This window comes from Gavialis gangeticus, unplaced genomic scaffold (assembly GCF_001723915.1).
Source record: "Gavialis gangeticus isolate Ggan-Ray unplaced genomic scaffold, GavGan_comp1, whole genome shotgun sequence".
Classification (NCBI taxonomy): Eukaryota; Metazoa; Chordata; order Crocodylia; family Gavialidae; genus Gavialis; species Gavialis gangeticus.
Genome location: NW_017728992.1, coordinates 51,145,809 through 51,168,638, shown reverse-complemented (window position 1 = coordinate 51,168,638; position 22,830 = coordinate 51,145,809). Strand labels below are relative to the sequence as shown.

General features: G+C 41.7%; 1 protein-coding gene across 3 annotated transcripts in view; it reads right to left on the bottom strand.

The window, feature by feature from the left end:
• Nucleotides 1–3,177: 3,177 nt before the first annotated feature.
• The window catches only part of DSP (desmoplakin), a 55,047-nt gene continuing 35,394 nt past the window's right edge, over nucleotides 3,178–22,830 (bottom strand). Inside the window, exons 14-24 of one of the 3 annotated variants that reach the window (XM_019522322.1) lie at nucleotides 22,412–22,616; nucleotides 20,670–20,887; nucleotides 19,588–19,754; nucleotides 18,897–19,035; nucleotides 16,961–17,154; nucleotides 15,480–15,642; nucleotides 13,618–13,701; nucleotides 12,625–12,732; nucleotides 11,925–12,023; nucleotides 9,150–11,444; nucleotides 3,178–7,112 (exon numbers count right to left, since the gene is read on the bottom strand). In XM_019522322.1, coding sequence (XP_019377867.1) covers nucleotides 3,924–7,112; nucleotides 9,150–11,444; nucleotides 11,925–12,023; nucleotides 12,625–12,732; nucleotides 13,618–13,701; nucleotides 15,480–15,642; nucleotides 16,961–17,154; nucleotides 18,897–19,035; nucleotides 19,588–19,754; nucleotides 20,670–20,887; nucleotides 22,412–22,616 — 6,861 coding nt within the window. In that variant the 3' untranslated portion in view covers nucleotides 3,178–3,923. The remainder of the gene's footprint in view (nucleotides 7,113–9,149; nucleotides 11,445–11,924; nucleotides 12,024–12,624; nucleotides 12,733–13,617; nucleotides 13,702–15,479; nucleotides 15,643–16,960; nucleotides 17,155–18,896; nucleotides 19,036–19,587; nucleotides 19,755–20,669; nucleotides 20,888–22,411; nucleotides 22,617–22,830) is intronic. The other 2 variants (XM_019522326.1, XM_019522335.1) reach the window with 2 other exon arrangements.

The following is a 22,830-nucleotide window of genomic DNA, read 5'->3' as shown; positions in this document are numbered from 1 at the left end:
GCTTAATTAATCTGAAAACCTAGTGTGTGTAAACACAGATGTGACACTCCAAGGCTTAATTCATTTGAAAACCTAATGCATGTAAACATAGATGCAATGCTCCAAAATCAATGTTTCAATTTTATAAACCTATTTAATTTAATGATTAAAACATGTGGTGTGTACAGATGCCCACTGTGGCTAAGAGGTACCCTTCAGAGTTATACTTCCTTCACCTCCCACCCAGTGCATGGGTGGATAGGAGTGGCACATACTAGAACTAAATTACTACCCTAGGCGCAACTATGGTGGTCTGTAAGGCAGGATGTGACCAGGGCTTTGTCTATTTGTTGTTCCTTCCTACCACTGGTTCTGGAATAAGTGGGTAAATAGGCCTGTTACTCTTGCACACACCCTGTCCCAGGGCCAGGTCACTTGAATCTAAATATGTGATGAGGTTCTAAGGCAGGCATATAGTCTAAATCATTATTTAGCCCTTTGGTTTCTTTGGTCAGACAAGGAGCACTAGTAAACAAAAGCCTTCTGAGGACAAAGTGACAAGGTAAAAAAAAAAAAAAAAGACTGCATTTCAGCCATCTGCTTTAGCTGAGCTGGACAGTTGACAGACTGATGAAAATTCTGGCTAGCTGCAAACAACTGACCCTGTGCTAGGAAGAGAACAGCAACCATGAAAATCTGTGACAGAATGCATCTCCCTACCCTTGCACACATCTCTATTGTTTTGAATTCCTATGGCAGCAGAGGAGAAGTAGGCACTCTATAGTCAAACCAAAGGCCACTTGCTTTGCATAGCATGCAACAACATGAAGATGAGAAGGCCATAAGCCAACTCCAAACCCCAAGTGCAGCTCACAAAGAACCTATAGAAATGCCTTTGAATGACCTGCCACACCCCTTCTAAATGGAAAGCTGAACCCACAAGAAAAGCTGGTAAACCACTGAAAACAAACAAGGCATAATACGAAGCTCACTGGAATTAAGTGAGTATCTTTACAGAGTTCAGTGGACTTTGGATCAAGCTCTTCTAGCTTGATTGGCCTCTCTGGGTACTGTAAGGGACCCCATCACCATAGCAGCTCGTGCAAATGACTTCTTGTCTGCTCCACCTGAAACTTAGCACATTTGGGTGCTCAAGAGATATTTTGGAATGGCTTTACTGTTGCATCCTATCCAGGCTGGCCCTGAGCATTCTAAGAAGGTGGGCCTATATAATTCTCCTTCTGTAGGAGACCTTTTACACTGACATAAAGCAGAGCCCTCTCACATGGCACAGCCCAGCATAACTTCACCCTGCCAGACTATCCCAAAGAGATCCTCATTGAAGGGCTGAAAACTTTAGCCATCTGGCCATAGTGTGCAGAACAGTGCACTTACAGGGCCATCTGGTGGCCACTTGAGCAAAGTGAAGCAGATTTCTGACTGCCTGCCCCAAAAGAATGTATGATTTGTGCATGAAAGGGGGAGGTAATAAACTTTCTAACAAAGGGAACTCTGTGATGCCAAAGCCTGCTTATGTAAACTGTACCGATAGCACAGGAGCAACTCTGCCATTTGGAGCGCACAGGTTCTTCCTACTAATTCCAACAGGACCCACACACACGCAGCCAATGGAACCACTCGGCACTTACCCAAGCTGACTGTATCACTTAACACTAGTGAGACAAACAAACAGTTTATAAATCAAGCATGTCTGTAAGTTGCAAAAAGCTGCTCCTTCCCTTGGATCAGCAGATGTTGTTCAGAAACTGGGTCATCCCTTCAACCTAGCTCAACAGCTCAGTTCGTGAGCTTAAATTATATTGTCAAAGTATAATGCTCAGGTCCCAAGCTTTTCCAGGGGATTCATCTCTACACACTCACATTCCTACCTACTGCAACTACACAAATATCTGGGCAAGACTATTCAGTTCAGCTTCTTAGTTCCACAATTGAACAAAACCATAATTTGGATGATTTGCAATGTGATTTTAGATACAGATTTTGATTTTCAGACAACGTAGGGACTCTGAGGTTACAAGCTAAGCTCCAGTGGGGGCCAAAGATGTGAAATTCCATTACTTTACTCACCTTTTTTAATCACCACCCTAACAAAAAGCACATCACATAAATTATCTAGTATCTTGGCAAGGTTTTCGGATTGTCACCAGGGCTTTTGTTAACTCCCATTGCAGTGTTAGTGTTAAGTGGTCAGATTAATAGGAATGATGCATCTACTAGGGAGTGCCAGGGAATGGCAATGGAAGAGCCAGCATGTACAGACTTGATACTTCTGGCTCCACTTCAAGTCATGAACCTTAAGGACCAACCCTCTGCCCTGGCTGACAATTCAGTGCAGCTAAGGGGGCTTTAGATTATGTCTGTACATCTGGAATTTGGGATTGCTCTGCTTTGGTACAGTGGGCCAGCACAGAAGTTGGAAAAACCTGGAGGAGCTTAACTTGTAGGCCAGGTACAAACACTACACTTTACCAAAGTAAGTGATCGGAATCCATAACCGAACAGCAGTTCAGCGCACAGACTGGTTTAAAAATGGCAGAACCTGGGCTAAGATTTGCCCACACCCCACCAAAGGGCAAATACCTGTTTTGTTCACTACTGATCTACACCTCGCCACTTACAGAAAACCATGTAACTTAGACCAATTCCACCTCGGGGTTTTTGAATGTCTGTACTTAGGCGTAATGGCTGGCAACAGGCCCAATAGAGCCAGCACTACAGGAGCTATTAAGGTAGTTTTGCAGTTTTAGAAGCAGCTTTCTGTGATGGATGTTGGCACCTGTACTTTGTTGGAAATGGGCAATGACTACCCTAAGACAGGTGAGCATCTCATCGAGAGTTTCTTGCTTGAAGTTGCAAACAGCGCTTGCTGGATCACCAGAGGAAGAAATATTCTTCTTCTCATCCTTCAGTTCTTTACATGTGAAACACGGCCTTCTGCTTCTGGTGGGGACAGTGTCAGAACTCAGTTTCCATGTTCTTTTTGGGCAATGCAGGATTAGGTTTGTGTTCATGCATAGAATAGGACCAGCATCATGGGGACAAAATGTTTCTGGTCTGCACTGACAATGTCATGTGCTTCTATCATAGTTTTCTTTTTGTTTTGACAAATAAAGTGTGTTTCTCTAAGTTTTCCTTCCAAAGTGCACTCATTCAAAAGTTTCAAAATCAAGCCTCAGAGACTTTAAAAGTTCAAAAGTTTATTGCCTAGAATAGCCAAATTTGATGCAGCCAGGTCTGTTGATGTTACATTGAAAACAAACAAGCAAAATTAACAGAAAAAATACTTAGGTCATGGTGAAAGAAGAGCACATGTTTATAACATCCCCAAATATGCACCATGTTATAACTGAGCAAACAGTCAATCAGCTATAGTTAAGCACAATATCTCTTGAAAAGGATATGGCTTTTCATATTGCAGTGCAGAAGACATGTTGATAAGGATTTTTTTTTCCTCCACAAAATTTTTCTCCCTTTTTTTTAAATAATAAAGTAAAAAAAAGCTAGCTGGGGAAGCAGTGAACTATTAAAGAACATTCAAATCTTGATTATCAGGTTACAATTTTGGGGACAATTTTGGTTAATGGGAGAAGCAAACTATAGCATATTTAATATACAGGAAAAGAGTAATTAAACATTCAAACATTTTTTTTTAAAAGACCCCAAACTCGTAACTGTTGCATTTGCTCTCCTGTAATGTTTGTTGCACAAGCCTGCACCCCAAACATATTACAGCTTAAAATAGAGAAGAGAAGTTAAGAAGACCTAGAAAAGTCTTTACAGGTTTTCTATTTAGAGGGTGGATGTGACTTTTCCAAGTAGGTCATTGCACCCAAGCAAATAATATGACCACAAACCAGTTTCTGTTGGTTATTTGAGAGTAAAAGGTATACAATGAAATTAAGGGAGATACCCTTGCTGACTTTTTACGAACGCCCAAGAGAGCTGCTGCTGAAGGCTGAATAGGAGTAAGAGTATGAAGAACTTGTGGCTGCATCAAAGCTTCCTCTCCTGGATCCACTGCGCGAGCCTGAACGAGAACCTGAACGAGAACCTGAGCGAGAGCCAGGTGCAGAGGAGACATTGTAAGGGCTGGATATACCTTTGGATGAAACAGAAGCAGCTTCCAACAGTCTAAGCCCAGTGATGTCTTCCACCATTGACCGTTTCATTGCGTCTCTGTAGGATATTTTCAGCTTGGTCTTAGGGCAGGTCAGAATTTTGGGGTAGCTGCTGGTGTCTTGCAATTTCTGAGAAGTGCGACCATCAATCAATCCGTTCTTGATGGCTTCCTCAGTTCTTATTCTTCCACGCACTTCGGGGTCAATAAGGCCACCAGTAAGGTACTGGAATTCAAGGAAGCGCTGACCAGCCTCATAAGGCAGCCATTTTTCCTTAACTGCCTCTGCTGCTGACATTCTCTTGTTATTTAGACCTTCAAACCCTAAGAAGGCTTTCTGAGCTGGCTTGAGCCGTGTGGCCATATCTTGATCAATGATGCGCTGAGTAACTGCCTCCTGTAGTGAAAGCCTTTGACCTGTGACAGGGCATACAATGCCACCAGTGCAGGCCTGGGCTTCGAGCAACCGCTGTCCTGTAATGCTATCAACAATGCCCCGTTGCATAGCTTCCGAAATGGAGATTTTCTCCAGATTTTCAGTGTCGAATATGGCCGCAATGGGACTACATTCCTCTGGGGCCTCTGAAAGCGAACCATTCCTTATCAGCGAAGAACTTCTGACGCTCATCACGGTGGGAGACTTACTGATGGACTCATGTCGGAATACGTCATCACCACCGTTCCGACAGGAAATCATATCTGCAAACTGTGTAAGGCTTAAACTTCCAGCACGGTACTGTTCAAGAAATTTCTTGTCAACCAAACCTTTATCAATAGCATCTTGAATGTCATACTGGTTTCCAGTTTTCCTGTCAACAAGGACAACTCTTGTGCTACCATCTGATCCTGTTATAGTTATTTCTTCCCACTCGCATTCCTGTTCAGCAAGTTCCATATAGGTATCATAATCTATAAGACCTTTGTTGTATGCCTCTTGCACTGTCATCTCACGGTTTGTTTCTGGGTCTACAATGACAACCCTCCGCTTCCTAAGCGTGTTCTTCTGTGAAGTCTGCACCACCTTTTTCTTTTCTTTCAAGGGCAGAAGACAGAGCCCTGTTTCTTTGTCTATCATGCATCTTTTTGTCAGTTGCAGGTAGGTTAGGTTTTCTTCTGTGTTGGGATCGAAAAACCCTTTAGTATCATCACTTGGATCAGAGAGAATCTGACTGAGCTCTTCGTTGAAATAGCCACGCTTGTAAGCCATGTCTACAGGAAGACGGTGGCTCTCTTTGGGGTCAATAATTCCACCAGTGGCAATCTGAGCTTCCAGCAAACGAATGCCATGGCCTCTCTCAATAAGCTCCTTGTTCATTGCCTGGAACAAGGAGATGATATTTCCCGTTTCCGGGTCTTTGTAACCAGTGACGGCTCGTTCAGCAGACAGAAGCTTTTCTTTGAATTCAATGCCAACAAGACCTCTTTTGTAAGCTTCCTCAACTGTTAGCCTCATGTTGCTGACAGGATCCACTATGAAACCAGTTGCTGCCTGGGCTTCTAGAAGTTCAAGGGCTGTACCTGGTCTAACCAATCCTATTTTCATGGCCTGATAAATGCTAAGTTTCTCCTTAGTGGCCTCATTGTAGATACCTGCTATACAGCTGGATCCCCGGAGGAAATCCTTAATTTCTTCACGAATCTTTTCTGGATCTATTGTCCCTTCCTCAATGCCTATTTTTGTTGGCTCTGGAATTATTCCACAGGTAACCAATTCCTCTAGCATAACAGGCCGCCTGATGCCTTGGAATGACAAGCTTCTCTTCTGCACAGGAAGGAGAAGTAGACCAGTGTGGGGTTCAATCCTGCATTTTTCCCTTAGCTGTGTGTAACTGACTGCCTTCTTGGTTATGGGGTCAATTAAATTCTTTGCTGTGCCTCGAGGGCTAGTCAGGATTGTGTACAGGTCTCTGTCAATCAACCCACGGGACAAAGCTACATCTTTTGGCAAGAAAACACTGTTGACAGGGTCAACAATGCCTCCTGAAACCAGCTGGGCTTCGAGCAGGCGAATGCCAGTTTCCCTGTCAATCAGATTTTTCTTGATGGCTTCAGACACTGGCACAGTCTTGCCAGAGAATGGATCTTTAAACCCCGTAATGGCTTTTTCCGCTGTATAGATTTGTTCTCTGTCATCAAAGTCAATCAGATCTCTGGCAATGGCACTGTCCACGGTCAACAGCTCATTCCTGTGTGGGTCAATCACACCTCCAGTTGCTGCCTGCGCTTCTAGAAGCAGAACTGTGTTCTCAGGGATTAGAAGCTCCTTCCGTTCAGCCTCCACCAGAGAGTACTTCTCCTTTGGAGAAAGAGAGACTCCAGCGATAGCACCTGCTCCTCTCAGGTAGGGCTCGAGGTCAGCAGCAACTTCTTCCACTGACCTTTGCCCCTTCAGCAATTTATCTAGCGTGGTTTTGTCTATCAGTTGACATTCGTATAACTGAACTGCTGTAATTTTTTTCCGCAACCCGTTGAACAATAATTTAGAAGGGTCAATGACAAAGTCCTCTTCCGTCTGTGTAGACCTGCAGGATCCATATGGGCGTTGATGAAGTTTTTCTATTTCCCGTTGTAGTTGGAGACGCTCAGCATCCCACTGCAACTGGCTTTGTTGGGCTGTCTCCTCCAGTCCGCACCTGTACCTCTCTTCAAGCCTCTTAATCTCCATTTGTAGCCTTTCAATTTCACTCCTCAGGGCATTCTTCTCCCTCTCACTCTTTTCTCTCTCAGCCTCACTCTTTCTAATGGACTCTTCTGTCCGGGAATACTGACTCTTCCACTGGTTTAGGTCATTCAGGATCTGGTGTTTCTCACTTTCCAGCCGTTGTTTCAAACGAGACTCTGATTCCAGGCTAATTTTTGCACGGTTCAGCTCTTCCTCTAATCTTTTCAGCCTTGCCTTATCTTGTTCCAAAGCGCTTATTTTTATCAATAGGGTCTCTCTTTCTTGCATAATCTGACTATACTGATTTTTAGATTCATGAATCCTGTTGGATGCCTAAAATTCAAGAAGAGAAAAATGGAGAGAATTATTACAATTACACTGTCTGCTTATAATATTTTTAATTAATTTCCAAAAATTTGATTCATCACATACTGACACTGAAACAAAATTCTTTTGAACGTTACTAGGCCATATCCAAGATTATGGACATGTTTAAATATATATCTGCACATTCACAGAAAATAGTTTTATTGCCACTTGGAATTATTGCCTTACACTAATAAAATGAAATAGGCATACTGCATCCCATTTTAAATTTCTCATCTTCAAGATTCAGTGAAGACTTGGTCTTTTGGTAATGAGATACCTTCTTACTATATTTTTTATATTTTCTGCATCATTGATGTACAGACACATGCCAACTTGGATACTTTGGGGGCATAAGGGAATATATCTCCATTGAGCTGGTCTGTTTACAGCATCAGAGAATCAGCCACAAATAGATTTAAGCAATAGACTTGTCTTTCCCTTCCCTGTTAACATTTTTGCTATTTTAAACTCCAAACATTTATATTTGTGATCTTTTACATTTAAATTCATTTAATGTTTCCATGTGGCATGTGTGTACACACACTCACACACCAAATACTAAAAGAAAATCAACATTAAGAGTTTTAAAAGTAAAACAAAATGAAACAAAAAACAAAACAAACAAAACATGGGGGAGGGGGCAGCTAAAAATCAGACCAAATGAATGGACTGGAGATGATGGGGAAAGGTAGGAAAACTGGGGAAACAACAGTAAAATATTTTTTTGAAGAATATGAATGTGAAGCTAAAAAGGTCATGAATGGATTTTTTCTTTTTGAATCATAGCGTATTAAGTTAGCTATAGATTATTAGTAGTAGATTATTCTTGTGTCCGTCATAGTTAGAAATTCAGATGCACATAAAATGTAATATCAAAAGGTCAAAGGCCTTTTTGGCCTACTTGGCTCACCTGGCAGCACAATTAGAGCATACCAGTTTCTGTAGCCAGAAGTGATACGGCTAGGACGCACCTGGCCACTTTTGACTCCTAAGTCAACAGGAACTAATGGTAAACGAGTACCTGATCAACCAGAGCAGCTCTCAGAGAGAGGGTTCAGAGCCTGGCCCAAATTTATGTCTTTGGATCGATAGTGAAACAGCTTACACAGGTACCAACGTATTCCATGTGTGAGACTTGTGTGTAAATAGTTGACAGGGTAGCAGAGCAGTAAAGTTGTCTTACTGTAACTCAGTTTATGAATTTGCCCTATATCACACTCACAAAACTAGTAACTATGTCCATACATACTATACAGAAGAATTACTTTCTGGAAAACAAAGCAGAGCAGATGCAAATTTGCTTTGTTGCACTACTCTACAAGTAATGTATGTTGATTCAACTCTATCACTGGTAAGGTTTCCTAAGTATTCAATTGTATGCAATAAATTGTCCTCTGAGCAAGCAACAAGGCAGAAGAATGAAGAATAAAGTAGGGTTTTCTTTTCATTTTCTGCAGAATCACATATGTCCCTAAGTCAGGAAATACGGGCTCATAGTATAATTTTCAGAAGAGCTAAGCTGCAAGTCAAGATGCATTCTACCAAAGGAGAGAGGACAAAGGTGGCTCTATGCTACTTCTCAGCTCCTCAGTCCTAGGGTTTGCAGCTCATCAGTTCCTGGTGCCATTTAGTGTAGCATCAGGATTTCTCTAACCCTCTAGGGCTCGCTTTAGCCAGCATGAACACACAGTGGCAATCCAGTTACTTGCTCTTCCCCAAGGATAACTGTGGAGTTGGTGGAGGGCTAGAGAACTCACACCAGCAGGGGAATCTTCAGCTAAATAATTAAGACAGTTTTACAGCCCCCTGGCCCTTCTGCATCACCCCTACTGCTATAAGGCCTTATATTTTACCATCAAATTTAAAAAGAGGTCAGAAAAAATAAATTAAATCTGAATAGCAGTGAATTTGAATAGCAGAGTGTGATCTACATTGATGTCTATTTAAGTTAATTATATTATCCGAGAAAGAGTAAAGCTGTGATCAAATATTTTTTAATACCTCTAGAGCTTGCTTTTGGAATTTTTCAATTTCCTGTCTCAATTTTTCCCTTTCTTTCTGTAACTCATTAATCATCCCCTGAAGTTCCAGGGTTTGCGTGTTGCTTGTTTGAAGTTGATTCCTTAGTTCAATAAGAGTAGCATTCTTTTCATCATCAACTTCACTTCTAGCCCTTCGTAGTTCATCATATTCCAATCTTAAGTTTCGTAGCTCTTCTTCTAGCATCAAGTGTTCCTTAGTAAGATTCTCTGTCAGAGACTGAAGTCGTTCTATTTCTATTTTGCATTCATTCAGACTTTTGCTTTTGTCTTCAGAAGCTCTCTGCAAGTGCTCATATCGTAGGTGAGCCTGTCTCAATTGTTCTTGTTCTTGGACCAACTGATGATGTAAATTTTCAACCTCTGATGTATATTTTCTTATTTCCTCCACATATCTCTGCTTCTCTCTTACGTGGCCATCTAATGCCTCTCTCTGGTGCCTAAGGTCATCTTCTTTCCTCTGCCTTACAATGGATACTTCCTCTATTTGCTGTGTGAGGCTGGTGATTTTAACTGACTGCTCTCTGAGAGACCGTCTCATGTTTTCCAACTCCTCTTCTAATGTCTTCCTTTTTGATATCTCATCCATTACATTTTTTTTCTGCCTGCCGAGTTCATCCTCCAGCTTCTGTTTATGGAGCTGCAAGTCTTTCATGGTGCTTTGGAATTTCATGCTTTCTTGATCCTTTCCTTTTTTCTCTTGTGAAATTCTCTCATAGTCAATTTTCAGTCGCGTCAGCTCCTGTTCCTGGACCCGCAGTTTGTTGATGGTCTCTGATGCAGTAGCATTAGCTTTCTGCAGATCAAACTGAACTCTTTTTAACCGACTATTTTCCTCCTCCATCTCTTTTTTCTGGTTTGTCTCCATATCCAACAACTTTCTCAGTCTATCAATCTCTTTGTTTTTGTCCTGAATTGTTTTTGCAGCGTCATCAAGTGATTGCTTGTGTCGCAGGTTCTCTTCAGAGTGCCTCTGAATGATCTGCTTTAGTTCAATCTCCAGCTGCTGCTTCTTCTGCGAGAGCTCCGAGCCAACTGTTTTCTGCTGGTGAGCATTTTCCTCTATTTTTCTAAGGTTCTCGGTTGTTTGAGTTAATGTAGTTTTCAGTCTCCTAATTTCTTCACACAGATTCCTATTTTCTCTGGAGACATTATCAAGTTGTGCTCGATACTTATTTGTGTCCTCATCTTTTTGTAAAGTAACCTGATGAATTGTGGTCTTTGTGATATTAATTTCTGTCTCGTACTTGTTCTTTAAACTAATAATTTCCTCATCAAAACTGTTCCTTACCTTAGCCAGTTCTTTTTCAAGTTCCCATCGGCTCTTAGCCTCTTCTTGCAGCTGAATCTTTAGTTTCTCTAACTCTTTTGTTTTGTCCTGGATGGTTGAGGCAGCCTCTTCCAGTGCCTGCTTATACCGGCAGTTATCGTCATTGCGCAGCTGAATGATCTGTTTCAGCTCCAGCTCCAGCTGCTGCTTTTGCTGCGACACTTCAGAACCACAGGCTTTCTGCTGAAGAGCTTCCTCTTCTGCCTTCCTTCGCTGATCTGTGATTTGCAAAATGTTGTTACTGAGTCTCACAATCTCATCTTTCAGGTCTCGGTTTTCCCTCACCAGCCTATCCATCTGGCTTCTGAGACCTTTTGCATCCTCATCTTTCTGTGCAGATATCTGTTGGATTGTGGTCTTCTTAATTGTAATTTCAGTTTCAAACTTGTTCTTTAAATTACTCAGCTCCTCGTTAAACTGGTTCCTTACCTTAGCCAGCTCATTTTCATATTCCCTCTTCCGTGTGCCCTCGTCCTGGAGAAGAACCCTTAGCCTTTCTATCTCGTACTCCTTCTCCTTTATGACCTTCTCAGATTCTATCTTTTGCCAACCAAGGCTGTCTTTCTCATTTTGCCTTGCTTTTTGCAACTGATCATAGTCATTCTTCTGCTGCTCATATCTATCCTCTAGCAATTTCCTTTTTCTTTTCTCATCCTCGATCTCGTAAGTCAGTCGGGTGATTCGGTCATTGAGATCCTTGATCTGACCATAGCATTTGTCCAGGTTTTGCTTAACATTGCCACTATCCATCTCAGCTTGTCTCTTCAACTCTTCCAGACTCAAAAGCTTTGCTTTGAGCTGGGAACAATCCAATTGGTACTGCTGCAGATTTTGTTCCAGAAATTTATGCTTGTTATTATTATCACAATTTGCATCTCTAGCAAGTCTTAGCTCTTCTTCCAGGACATCTATTTTGGTGTTTTTCATCTGTAAAATAAATATGGAGGAAATTTATTGTGACAACTGTTGTAAAACTTTATATCCAATACATCTTAAAGACAACAAGTTATAAAACAGATTGCTAAGATTTCCTTTCCCCATTTTCTATATTTCCCCCCTGATTTATTTGCAGTAGGACAGATTTTGACATACTTGCTCTTCCATTGCTTTCCAATAGGAGTGGTTATACTCATCTAATATCCTTCTAATAATCCCTCCCTCTATGCAAGAAAGTCTAATATGCTCCACCTTTCAAATCACAAAGTTGACCCTGCAAGTTACCATCCTCATCTTTAAAAAAGAGGGATGAGAACACTTACAGGAACATTGTGAGGATTCATTGCTGATTCATACAAGTAATGGTGCTTTTTAACTTTACTTTTTCAGCAGTTTACTAAATTGAAAAGTTCTAAGCACTAATACTTTGCTAATATAATGGTAAAATGGATAGTAAAACAAGCAGATTACCTTCAAATCTTCCATGCTCTTTAACATTTCACTTAAGAATTTGTAGTAATCCCCTGATCTTGTAAGAAGTTCTATATAGCGAGCCTGAATTTCTGCAGCCTTGAAAAGAAAAAGAAGCATCATTATCAGGCCATGTCTGAAAACTGTACAAGAGCAGACTGGTATCCTGGGCTTTTTAAAGGATTTAAACAGATTTCAGAAATCATCTCTTGAGAGACTGCAAAGTTCATGCTCTTTTCAAGGCCTTCATAAAACTCCCATTAACCCTCAAAGATTTCAGAGAGTGAAAACACTCCCTTCTGACAAGTGTGCCTTGTTTTTCAAGATCTACTGCCCCACAACAGATGTGATGCGACATCCCAGGTTCAATTCACTGATTTTCTATGTAGTCACAAATGATTTCAGGTTGTTGAAAGTTTTCAATACCCTCAATTCAAAAAGTGACTTAGGACCCTAAATCCTATATCCTGTCAATGAAATTTAAAACTCTTACATGCTTAAGCCAAAGGAAGTAACCATGGAGTAAACTAGGGTGTGAATTCACCCCAAATAGGCACATGCTTTTTGTGCAGTAACTACAGCAGTGCTAGTGACTGGGATTCAGCAAGATGGCTTCACCCCAAAAATCTCATATAAGTAAATGACTTTTAAAGAGTTCTTTAAGGGGGCAGGGGAGGGGTGTATAGGGAGGAATAGATACCTCTTGCAGAATGACCACTGAGGGAGACTGAATCATAGTCTTTTTGATAGGTATATTGAGCAAGGTTTCCAATCCTGAGCTATAGGAAGCAACCTGTAGTTCGTAATCCTGCGAAATGAAGGGAACAAAACAAAACAAAACAAAACAAAAAATCACATTTTAACTATTACTGAGAAAATTCATGATCTGGATTTTCTAAACAGTAAACAAGTGTTTATTGCTTGAAAGAAGCTATATGCTCTGTTGTTTATACAGTGGAAGGGAATCTGACCAGTGCAAGTGTCACAAAGACAGCTTGGGGGCAGAAGAGGAGAGAGTGAGAGAATGTATGTATGCTGTACAGAGGGGAAAGGTATGTGGTTTCTTCTCAGCTGAGGAAGTGTAGCAGGGCAAGATGGAAAGAGTCACTAAGGCAACTGTTCTATGTAGCACTCTCCCCTGAAACCTCCTCAGAAATAGTGCTCGCTCTCTTTCCATCTAATATCAGTTTATAAAAATGCCAGGCATAGCAAAGTCATTACTGAGGAACATGGGAGGTGGCTGGGAGAAACAAGGAGCTGCACAGAAAGATGACGCTCTGACCTGAACTCTGCATCTTTCTGCCCACAGTGGCAACTGTGCTGCTGTTCCTTCGTGATCCATACTGTGCCCTTGAGCAACCCAGAAGCCATATGTCTGTTGTCCACTTCCATCCTTTTATATAAGAAGTGGCAAAATTTGGTTTGGCTGAACCGTGTGTTCAAGTCTTCTGCAGAAATGCAGCAAATGGGAGCTACAGAGTTCAAAGGAAGGTTTCGGCCTAAATTTGCAAGCAACAGAGGACACAGTTTCCTCCCATTAAGTTCTGTATACCGAAATGATTTACACTTGGTCATTTCTGCACACATGCAGCAGTAATAAATATGGAATGGGAATTTTGCCTGTAAAACATGGCAGGATAGGGCTCCTGTAACAAAAAGCCATTTTGGCAAAAAGTTATAACATAAAAAGTACCTTGATTGCAACTGAGCACTGATCTGCATGCTTGAGAACTTCCTCCACTTTGTCGCGTTTTCCAGTTATTTCACTATGCAAGTTCTGCCAATAAATAAATAAATAAACAAACAAACAAACAAACGAGCAAGAATGGATAAACACATACTATATTTCCATTTCCTAAGATTCCCCTCTACTGAGGAGAGCAGCAGGTTCCTGTTGCTTCTACCAAAAGGTGACTGGACTATAATAGAGATGTATCCAGGGAAGCCCTAGCCCTACAAACCTTATTCTGTTGTTACTCAGTCCATAGGTAGGCACTTCCAAGATCCAGGATAATTCAAAATCTAGCATTTCCTAGATTCTGATTGAGACTTTAATCCATTTACAACTTTTTTAGTTGCTTTTCCTCCTGTTCTGTATCAGGTAAGTTGCATCCAGGGATGGATCCAAGATTTCCCAAAGGGAGTATGGGGGCAGCAACCTGCAGTACACGGGTGGCTGCACCCCCTGCTCCCAGCCTCTTGTGCCACCAGTGTGGACAGATGTGCCACAGGATCCTCTGAGGAATTTTTTCAGGTTTTAAAGCAAGTGAAAATTCCCCCACTCTTCCCTTCCCTGCTCAAAGGCAAGCCCCCTCCCCTCTTCTTCCCCTTCTCCCCTACTCCTCTGCCTGCTGCTGCTGCTGCTGCTGCTGCTGCTTTCTCCACTGCCCAGCAGTGGGGAAGCTCTAAAGATAGCTAGGCTGAGCAGGGGCTGGGCTCAGCTGGGGAGGGGACAGTGGCAAGAGTGTGGAGGAAAAGCAGTTCCCCCCCCCATCCTTCCTGATCACACCATGGGGAAGAGAAACCCCCATTCAACCCTGCTGCCACGGTCCCCGTCCCCAGTTAAGCCCAGCACCCCCACACAATGGGCAGGAATTAAGGCTGTGCGAAGCTTCAGTCCCTAATTTGATTTGGTGGAGATTTGGCTCGATTTGGTGGCCGAATCCAAATCAAATCAGAGGACCCTTTAAATCGCTGCAAATTGAATCAGAACCCTCTGAATTGATTCGGAGAGATTTGGACACAGACACAGCTTTAAATGTTTTTTCTACATACCTCTAGGTAGCAGGGGCTCATGAATACTGTGATGCTGGGGCACATGGAGCATCCCACAGGAGTGCAGGGGGCCCCCCAGTGCGCTCGGCAGCAGACCCGGTCCACTTCAGGTCATTTGAACATTTGAAGCTGTGTCTATGACTGAATCACTGATTCTCTGAATCAGTATCGAATCTTCAGATTCGGATTTGGCCGAACTGAATCAGGGACAGTGACCCAAATCAATGAACTAAATCACTGTCCCTGATTTGGGCCAAATCTGAATCGAACAGGGCTGCTTCACACACCCCTAGCAGGAATGGCTCTGGTGCCTTCCCATCCTGGGACAGCAGAGAAAGGCAGGTGGGGGAGTGGAAAGAGGGCCGGCCTGCTTTTGAGCAGGAAAGGGAAGGGAGGGAGGATTTTCATCTGCTTTAGGGACTTTAAAAATTGCCTCAGAGGCTCCTGTGGTGCACTCCAATCCAAAAGAGGGGTACAGCCCCTGGTTACATCAACTTGGATTCCCCTGGACTAAATTCAAAGGGCATGGCTGAGAGGTATCAATAGGTACTATGAACCTCCCAGGGCCTGTATTCCATCCTTAGCTGGGCTGTTGGATAATGGGAATGATAATACTTCCTTACTTCCTCCCTTTCTACAGGCATCTTTTTGCCCAAGGTTATTTATCATTCTAAACAGGCCATAAGTTTGGAGCCAACACTGGCATGCCAATATTCTCTCACTCCTGAAACATTTTAAAAGTCTGATTCACTGAAGACATAGCAGGAAGGTGGCACATACCTTCTGCTCATGCAAATATTTCATGATAGTGTTGCAATCTCCTAATTTCAAAGATTCAATAGATTCTTGTCTGTGCTTAGCATCACAGATCCATTTATTCAGAATCTGGTATAAATCCCGGTAGATTTTCAGTTGTTTAACCTGTCGTTCTAGATCCCAGGACCTGGGGAAAGGAAAAAAACAAACAAACGAATCAGTGTAAGTTTAACATATGCTTTCTTTTTCAATTTGTTCTAATATTTCTAATAATTTTACCAATGCTAAAATTAATAAAACGGCAGCAGCTGCTGAAAGAAGATTCAGATGAAATTAACCCAAATAAAGTGGCCTCATTTTCAGAGGAAAGTGTTAATTCTTAGTAATTATAAAAATCAGGACACGTAATTAATTGTCTAATAAGGCTTTTAGAGGCTAACTTGTACATGAAGTAGACCCAGAGCCATCCCTAGTGTATGGCAAATCGGAGTGACTGCCCTGGGCCTCACGCTTTGAGGGGCCCCTGGAGCCAGGTAGAGTGGCCGTGGCCCCTCCTGCAGGACCCGCCTGGAGCTGGCAGCTCAGCCTCGCACCACGGAAACCCCCGCCCCCTTTGTGGGGGTACCACAGCCCCACACAGTGTTAAGGGGGCCCCACACCGGCTGATTTGCCCCAGACCTCGCACCCCCCTACAGTTGGCTCTGAGTAGACCGTATGTGCTTTTGAATCAAAATTTCACCAGTCATTGGAGAGTTTCTAAAAATTTCACTAGGGGCTGTACCAACTTTTACCTGTTATAAGAATCAAGATTTCAGACTTCAGTGAGGTTATTCTGAATTTACAGAAACATAAGCAGAATCTACACTCACTAATGCAACTGAGAACTGTCTGGTCTGAAGTAAGAGTTTCAGGATATGACTCTGGTTCATTACAACTGAAATAAATTTACTTTCAATCTTTACGCTATTTACTTTAATTTTAATTAGATGCAACAAGTCTATGTACATTATTTCTACCTCGAACCTGCATAGAGAAACAACAAGAAAAAAAGTGAGACAAATCACTTCCAAGTTCCCCATTTTAAACACTGATTTAAAATTTTTCCAGATGGTACCACTTTTTGGTTTTCAGGCAATCACACAGTATTGTAGCACCCAAGGGGAAAAACAGTGACAGGGAAATGTTTAAATCCTAATAATTAATTGTTCTGATGCCATGTAAAAAGGCCTAAAAACAACAACTCTCCCAGTAATAGTTTCTGTAAACATGCCCTAAGCCCCAGCCAAAGTTGGCATTTTGGACAATGTCCTTTCAAGTATGCCCATGCTTATTTTTTTACAATTATTCATAAAGGTTTAGTATGTTCTTTCTTGTACTACCACAAAACCAAATTCTGTGCAGTGGAAAACTACAATTCCCAGTTATGCCAGTAGATGGTTGCATGGATGGATTACCTTAAAACAAGAAGGGTTTAGAAGTAAAATCATTAGGAAATCTGGACAAACCTGTTATCAATCTGTTTGTCTACCCTCTGCCAGCGGTCTATCAGCTGGGTGACTTTGTCAGTGAACTTTCCGAAGTCCAAGTCATAGAGTGCATAGGTCTGGCAGGACTGTGAATGGAACTGCAGTGCTTTCTGCATCTCAGATTCCAGGGTACTCAACAATGACTTTTTCATGTTTAGGTCTGCTTTCATTTTCTGAAGGACAGAACACAGTGACATGCAGTTACTTCCATACCAGTTCCTGAATTTTCACCTACAACATCAGAGTATGTTATAGAAATTGACCTGAGCAGTTAGGTTCTGATTCAGCAAAACATTTGACTACTGATGTCAACAGAACTCTAGCATGTGCTTCCAGCTTTTGCGCTGCTTAGCATTTTGCTGAACACAAGCAAGGTTTTATCTACTATTTAGCTGAGGCTGCACTTGTTTCTTCCTCAGACCTAAAGAAGGGCATTCTGTGTCTGTAAATTTGGCTAACATCTTTCCCAATTATAGAATTGGTCCAGTGAAAGATGTCGCCAAAAACCACTTGCTTCTTGCAGGTTTCCTGGACTATCACAGCTGTAACACTGCTCTAACCCTACTACTTGCTGAAGAGAGAGAGAGACTTGAGCATTTGCTTAAAGTTAGGGGTAATATTAAGTACTGTGATGAAAGGGCTGCAAACTTTCACTTTCTGAAGTTACCATCACTGTTTTTTTTTTAACTGTACAGAATAGTTTAAAAAAAGGGGGGGGGGGTCTCTCTAAGAGCTGCATGATACCTGAAAATCTCCCTAAAGATTTATGTACCTGAAAAAAAAGATTTATATACCTGAATATCTCCCTAAAGAACTATCTGCATATGGAATCCCTGTTGTATCAGGCCACAAAATTGCCAAATACATTTGGTACAGACTTTATTTTAAGACTGGCAATTATTTTATTTTTCTTTACATTTCTGAGACACCTCTCTCAATTCCAGATTAGTTGTTTGTAGACTTAAAATAAACCACAAATGCAGGGTCTCACACAGTAAAGCTCACTTTGTTCTAGTTTCTTAACTTCAAGCACCCCAGGACTGCTCAAACTTACACCAGCTACAGCGGGCTCCCAGGAGATACAACTGCAGGTGTTGATTGCTGTGGTGTAGGGGTGCACCAGTTGTGCACTCATTTGCTCCAGCTATACCCCCTTGTTCCTGATACTCCAGCAGTAAGAAGGGAAAATGGCTAGAGAATCCCCTCGCCATGTCAGTGATGGGTAAATTAGTTCCATGACTAGATTTTACTACAGCAAAATACAAAGCAGCTGTGCCCTCTCCAGCTAAAAACAATAGAGTAACTTAATCAATCAAAATACGCTCTTGATAAAGGCTGTCATTCTTTTCTTATTGAGGTGTATCTGTCTATCTCCATATGCTATTTAGATGTCTCCAGGTAGGTTACACAAGAAGCAGACAGTAGGGGACTGAATGTGAGGGATGACAATGTCTGTTTTCTGTTTGCAATATTCCACTCTCAGGCTTTTTACTGAAAGCCCCCAGCAGCCTAAAATATAATTTCAACATCTATAAAATATCCCAACTGCTACAGTGTAGTCCATGCATATTCATAATGTCCAGGTGAAAAACGATTTAATCCAACTCGATTTGCTAGCAAAGCTGATGATCCCTATTCATCCTGTAATTATGGAGTACTTATAACTCTTACTGGAAGATTTGAGATAAACCCTATTGCAGCAGGAGGCCACTAGCTGGCACAAAAGGATGATTTAGCTTCTTACATCTGAGATGACAAAAGGTAAAATACGTGGGAAGCTTCCAAAACACTATAATGCCACATGGTGCAGATCAGCCTACTTCCAATGAAATCAACATAGCTGGCCTGATTTACACCAGCCAAGGATCTATCTTACAAGGAAAGATGGCATTGCAACAGGCACTAAGCCTCTTACCTTTAGACAGGCTCGGTAAGCCTCTGCTTTATCAAGATCTAAGGAAATGGTTTCCTCTTCGCTGAGTCTGATTTCAAAAACTCTGATCACATCTTCCGTCTGCAGAATAACTTGGAGCAGAGACCTCAGTGCATTCAAGCTGCAATACACAACACGAACAAAAGTGAATCTGCTGTGTAAATCTAATTGTGTACTGGATCTGATGAGCCAGTAGGCCCCTTCCAGTCCTACGAATTTAAGCAGGAAAAAAAAGATGCTATTTCCTTTTCATACACTCTCCCATTAGTCAAAAGGGCATGTCTGTGACATGAAAGAAAACCAAGCTCCACCAGTGGTTTGCAAATATATACACATTCTTTTTTAAAGCAGATGTGGTAGGGTGCATAGATAAAGGGTTTCCTCCATAAAGGGTCATTATAAAGAATCCAGACTTAGAACATTCAAAAGTGTTTTGCAACACTTGCTAAACAACACTTGCTAAACTTGTTAAAAACAACAAGTTACAAAACAGATTGCTAAGAGTTCTTTTCCCCATTTTCTATATTTGTAAGAGAGGAAGCCTCTGCATAATATAGCATCATTTTATATTATTGAGCTTCCAAAGCAGATTCCCAAACAAAGGATTAGAGGAAAATGAAATATTTACAGTACTGTGATTATTAATGTATTGTGACAGCTTTCATCATCTTACCTGTCTAAATATCCAGCAGAAATGCCATTAATGTTTTCTAGCTTCTGAAACAAGGCATTTATCTCTGACTGCAAATAGACATACTTGTCAGAGCCTCTGAAATTAGGCAGGAAATCCTTACTCCTATTGAGGTTTTCAGCAATGATTTGTGAATCATTCTGTACACCCTGATAGAGGAGGAAAAAAAGGCTTATTTTTGCAGACATATTCTACAGTCTACATATCATTAGTCTGTCCCTTCAAGCCATTCCATTGGTCTAACAGATTTCTGTGAGGACTAAAGCACTGCCTCCACTTTTTTTACCCTACTGATAGATCAATTATTGCCTCGCTGTACAACTACAGAGGTCAGCTCAATAGGACACAGAGTTCCTACAGGGGTGCCCACAGGAAGCATCAAAGAGTCCCCTCAGAGATGCCATCCCACCCACCAGAGGTGCCAGGCTGCTGCTATTCCGGAGGCTTTTGCAGCCTCAGTTTCCCTGAGGAATTTTACCCGCAAGACAGAGCCCACTCAAACGTAACAAGCTGATTTCCTCTCTCAGAAGCCATAGATACCACTGTGTTATCTTTCATAAAAGGCAACACTGAAGAAAAATCCAATCCAGTTTATTTTAGAGTTTATTTTACTTCATTTTAATAGTTATGTAAAGGACCAAACTCAGGTTTCAAAAAGCTATGGTCAGAAGAGATACTTTCTTTTCCTGACTCCATTTCCCTCTAAAATCTTCAGTGACAGGTAAGTACAACCCATAAATCTTGCACATAAATTACATCAGCATTACCTGTGCATAAGGATGTTAATGCTACTTTCACTTGTATAACAGGACGCCACACTAAATGATTAAGGGCCTTAGTGAAATACTTCTAAAAATTAGACTATTTTCTCTCTGTTAAATCCCCTAGGAGTGGGAGGATGTTCCACCCCATGTTCAGTTCCAATTTGAAAAAAAATCTTTTCTTCAATTATGTTCACAGATATGCAGGCTAAAAACAAGATGCAGTTTCCCATTTGATTTGGGACATACCTATCACATAGTTTGCTGGAAAATGTTCACACTAAGAAAAGCATCTACAATTACCTCTAAATCCTTTATTCTGACTGAAAAATTATGGTCAGTCCCTTGATCCAGTACCAGAGAGCCTCTTTGCATCATCCGGATCTCACAAGCCTCAATTTGCCGACGAAGCTTCTGGAGTTCCAGCAGCAACCACGCTTCCTGCTGCTCTTGTTCCTTGTTTCTGTCAACCACAACTGTGTTTGGTGCACTACCTACCAGGGTAGTTTCAGTTGATACCACTGAAAAATGCATTGAGGAATAATTATTGGTACATGAAATCTGTCAAAGGGATCCTCAACAGAGAAATCCCTGCAAGGTTCATTTGATCTAACAGTTCACTTGCCTTGAAAGATTAAGAACTTACATCTTCAATCGTTCTTATGTAACTCTAAGGAAAATATGGGACAATTCAGCTATCAGAAAAGAAGAAAAAAAGCAGTGCAAAAATGAGGGGTTTTTTCCTAAACACTGAAAATATCCTGTGCAGAGTAAGTTCTACTCTCATTTTCATCAATGCAAACCTCACAGAATTGCCATTTATTTCAGTAGGAGATAACCAGATTCACACCAGTGGGGAGTAAACATGGGTTTTAGAGAAACTGCAGATTATAGGTAATTTGATGAAGACTGCAATGAGGATGGTTATTCCTTGGGTCCCACAGTGGAAGAGTAAGGGCCAGATCCTATTACACACCCAAGTTTACTTAGGTGCCTAAGTGTGATCCAGTTCCACCCTGATGAAGTCCCTGAAAACATGTTAAAGGGCTTACTATCTTAAGAAAGCCATAAGAAAAAAAATGAACTCATCTGCATTTTGCATTATTTTTTTCCTTTAGGACTTGAGTAGAGTAGAATAGCATCACATTTAGGTGCTTAATAGATGGAAAAGGATCTCGCTTTTAGGAACTTTTCTGTCATCTGGCAGATGACAGAACAAGGAGCCATGGTTCTCAAGCTTCAGCAAGGGAAGTTTAGGATAGATAGTAGGAAAAACTCTCACTAGGAGGGTAGAAAAGCACTGGAACAGGTTACCCAGAGAGGTTGTAGAATCTCTACCCTTGGACATTTTTAAGACACAGCTAGACAAAGCCTTGACTAGGGTGATATAGTTGGGGATGGTTTTGCTCTGAGCAGGGGGTTGGACTAGATGAACTCCTGAGGTCCAACCCAACCATAATTTTCTATGATTCCAAGTTGCTCAAGGTCATCTGGCAGGTCAGTAGCAAGGCACGACACTGAGAACCTGGGTCTCCCAAATTCCAGGCTGGTATCTTTACCACTGAGCCATTCTTCCTTGCCAGTTGCTCCCAGAGATGCCCATCCAATTTCGTCATCTCAGGAAAAGCAAAACAAAAGTACTACGACCAACATCTTAAGGGGACTTTAAGGGATCTCAGCCAGCAGCCTGAGGTTGGGGGATGGGGGGGAGGGATGACACCAGAACAGCAGCCCCAGACACAGCCTTTCTGAGGAGTAAGGGTGCAAAAACAGCCAAGACCACAGTGGTGGCCAATTGTGTGCCTGTGACTGGCACCACAGCAGCTGGTGCCTCCCCTGGCTGTCATGTGGACACAGAGCTGCCTGGATACACTTCTGATCTCAGCATCAGTAATAGCTTGACCCAAGATTTACAGTCAATAGAACTCTTGACACTGGACTTCAGTGGGGACATCAGACCAGGCCTAGAAGAATACAGAACTTAAACATGTTAAACAAAAAACCCCACTATTTGGTGCCTATAAAATAACAGGCTGAAAACAAACCTGTCTGTGATGGGCGCTGCCCAGGTACCAATTGTACGATCAGGGTTTGATACTGTTTCTGGGCGTCAGTGAACTGAGTCTGGATTTTCCTTTTGTCTTCGTCACCAAACATCTCTGAGCCTTGGCTGTTTCTGATGAACTCTTGGTAATGAATCTCCAGGTCAGTTATTATTTTTTGGTAATCTTCTTTACGCATTGTTTTCAGCTGATACAAAAGAGGCAGAAATGGTTAAAAAGGAAACATCTGGAGCAAGTTAATCACCAGCTCTGCTCTCAAACAGTTCAGGATGCACACTTGCAAAAAAGCCCCATGCAAAACAAAAAACCCAAGTGCTTGACTGACTAAAACAAAAAGATGCTGGGGGTAAAGATGTTGTAGTACATTCACCCTTTAGGTTAAAAAAAAAAAAAAAAAGGTT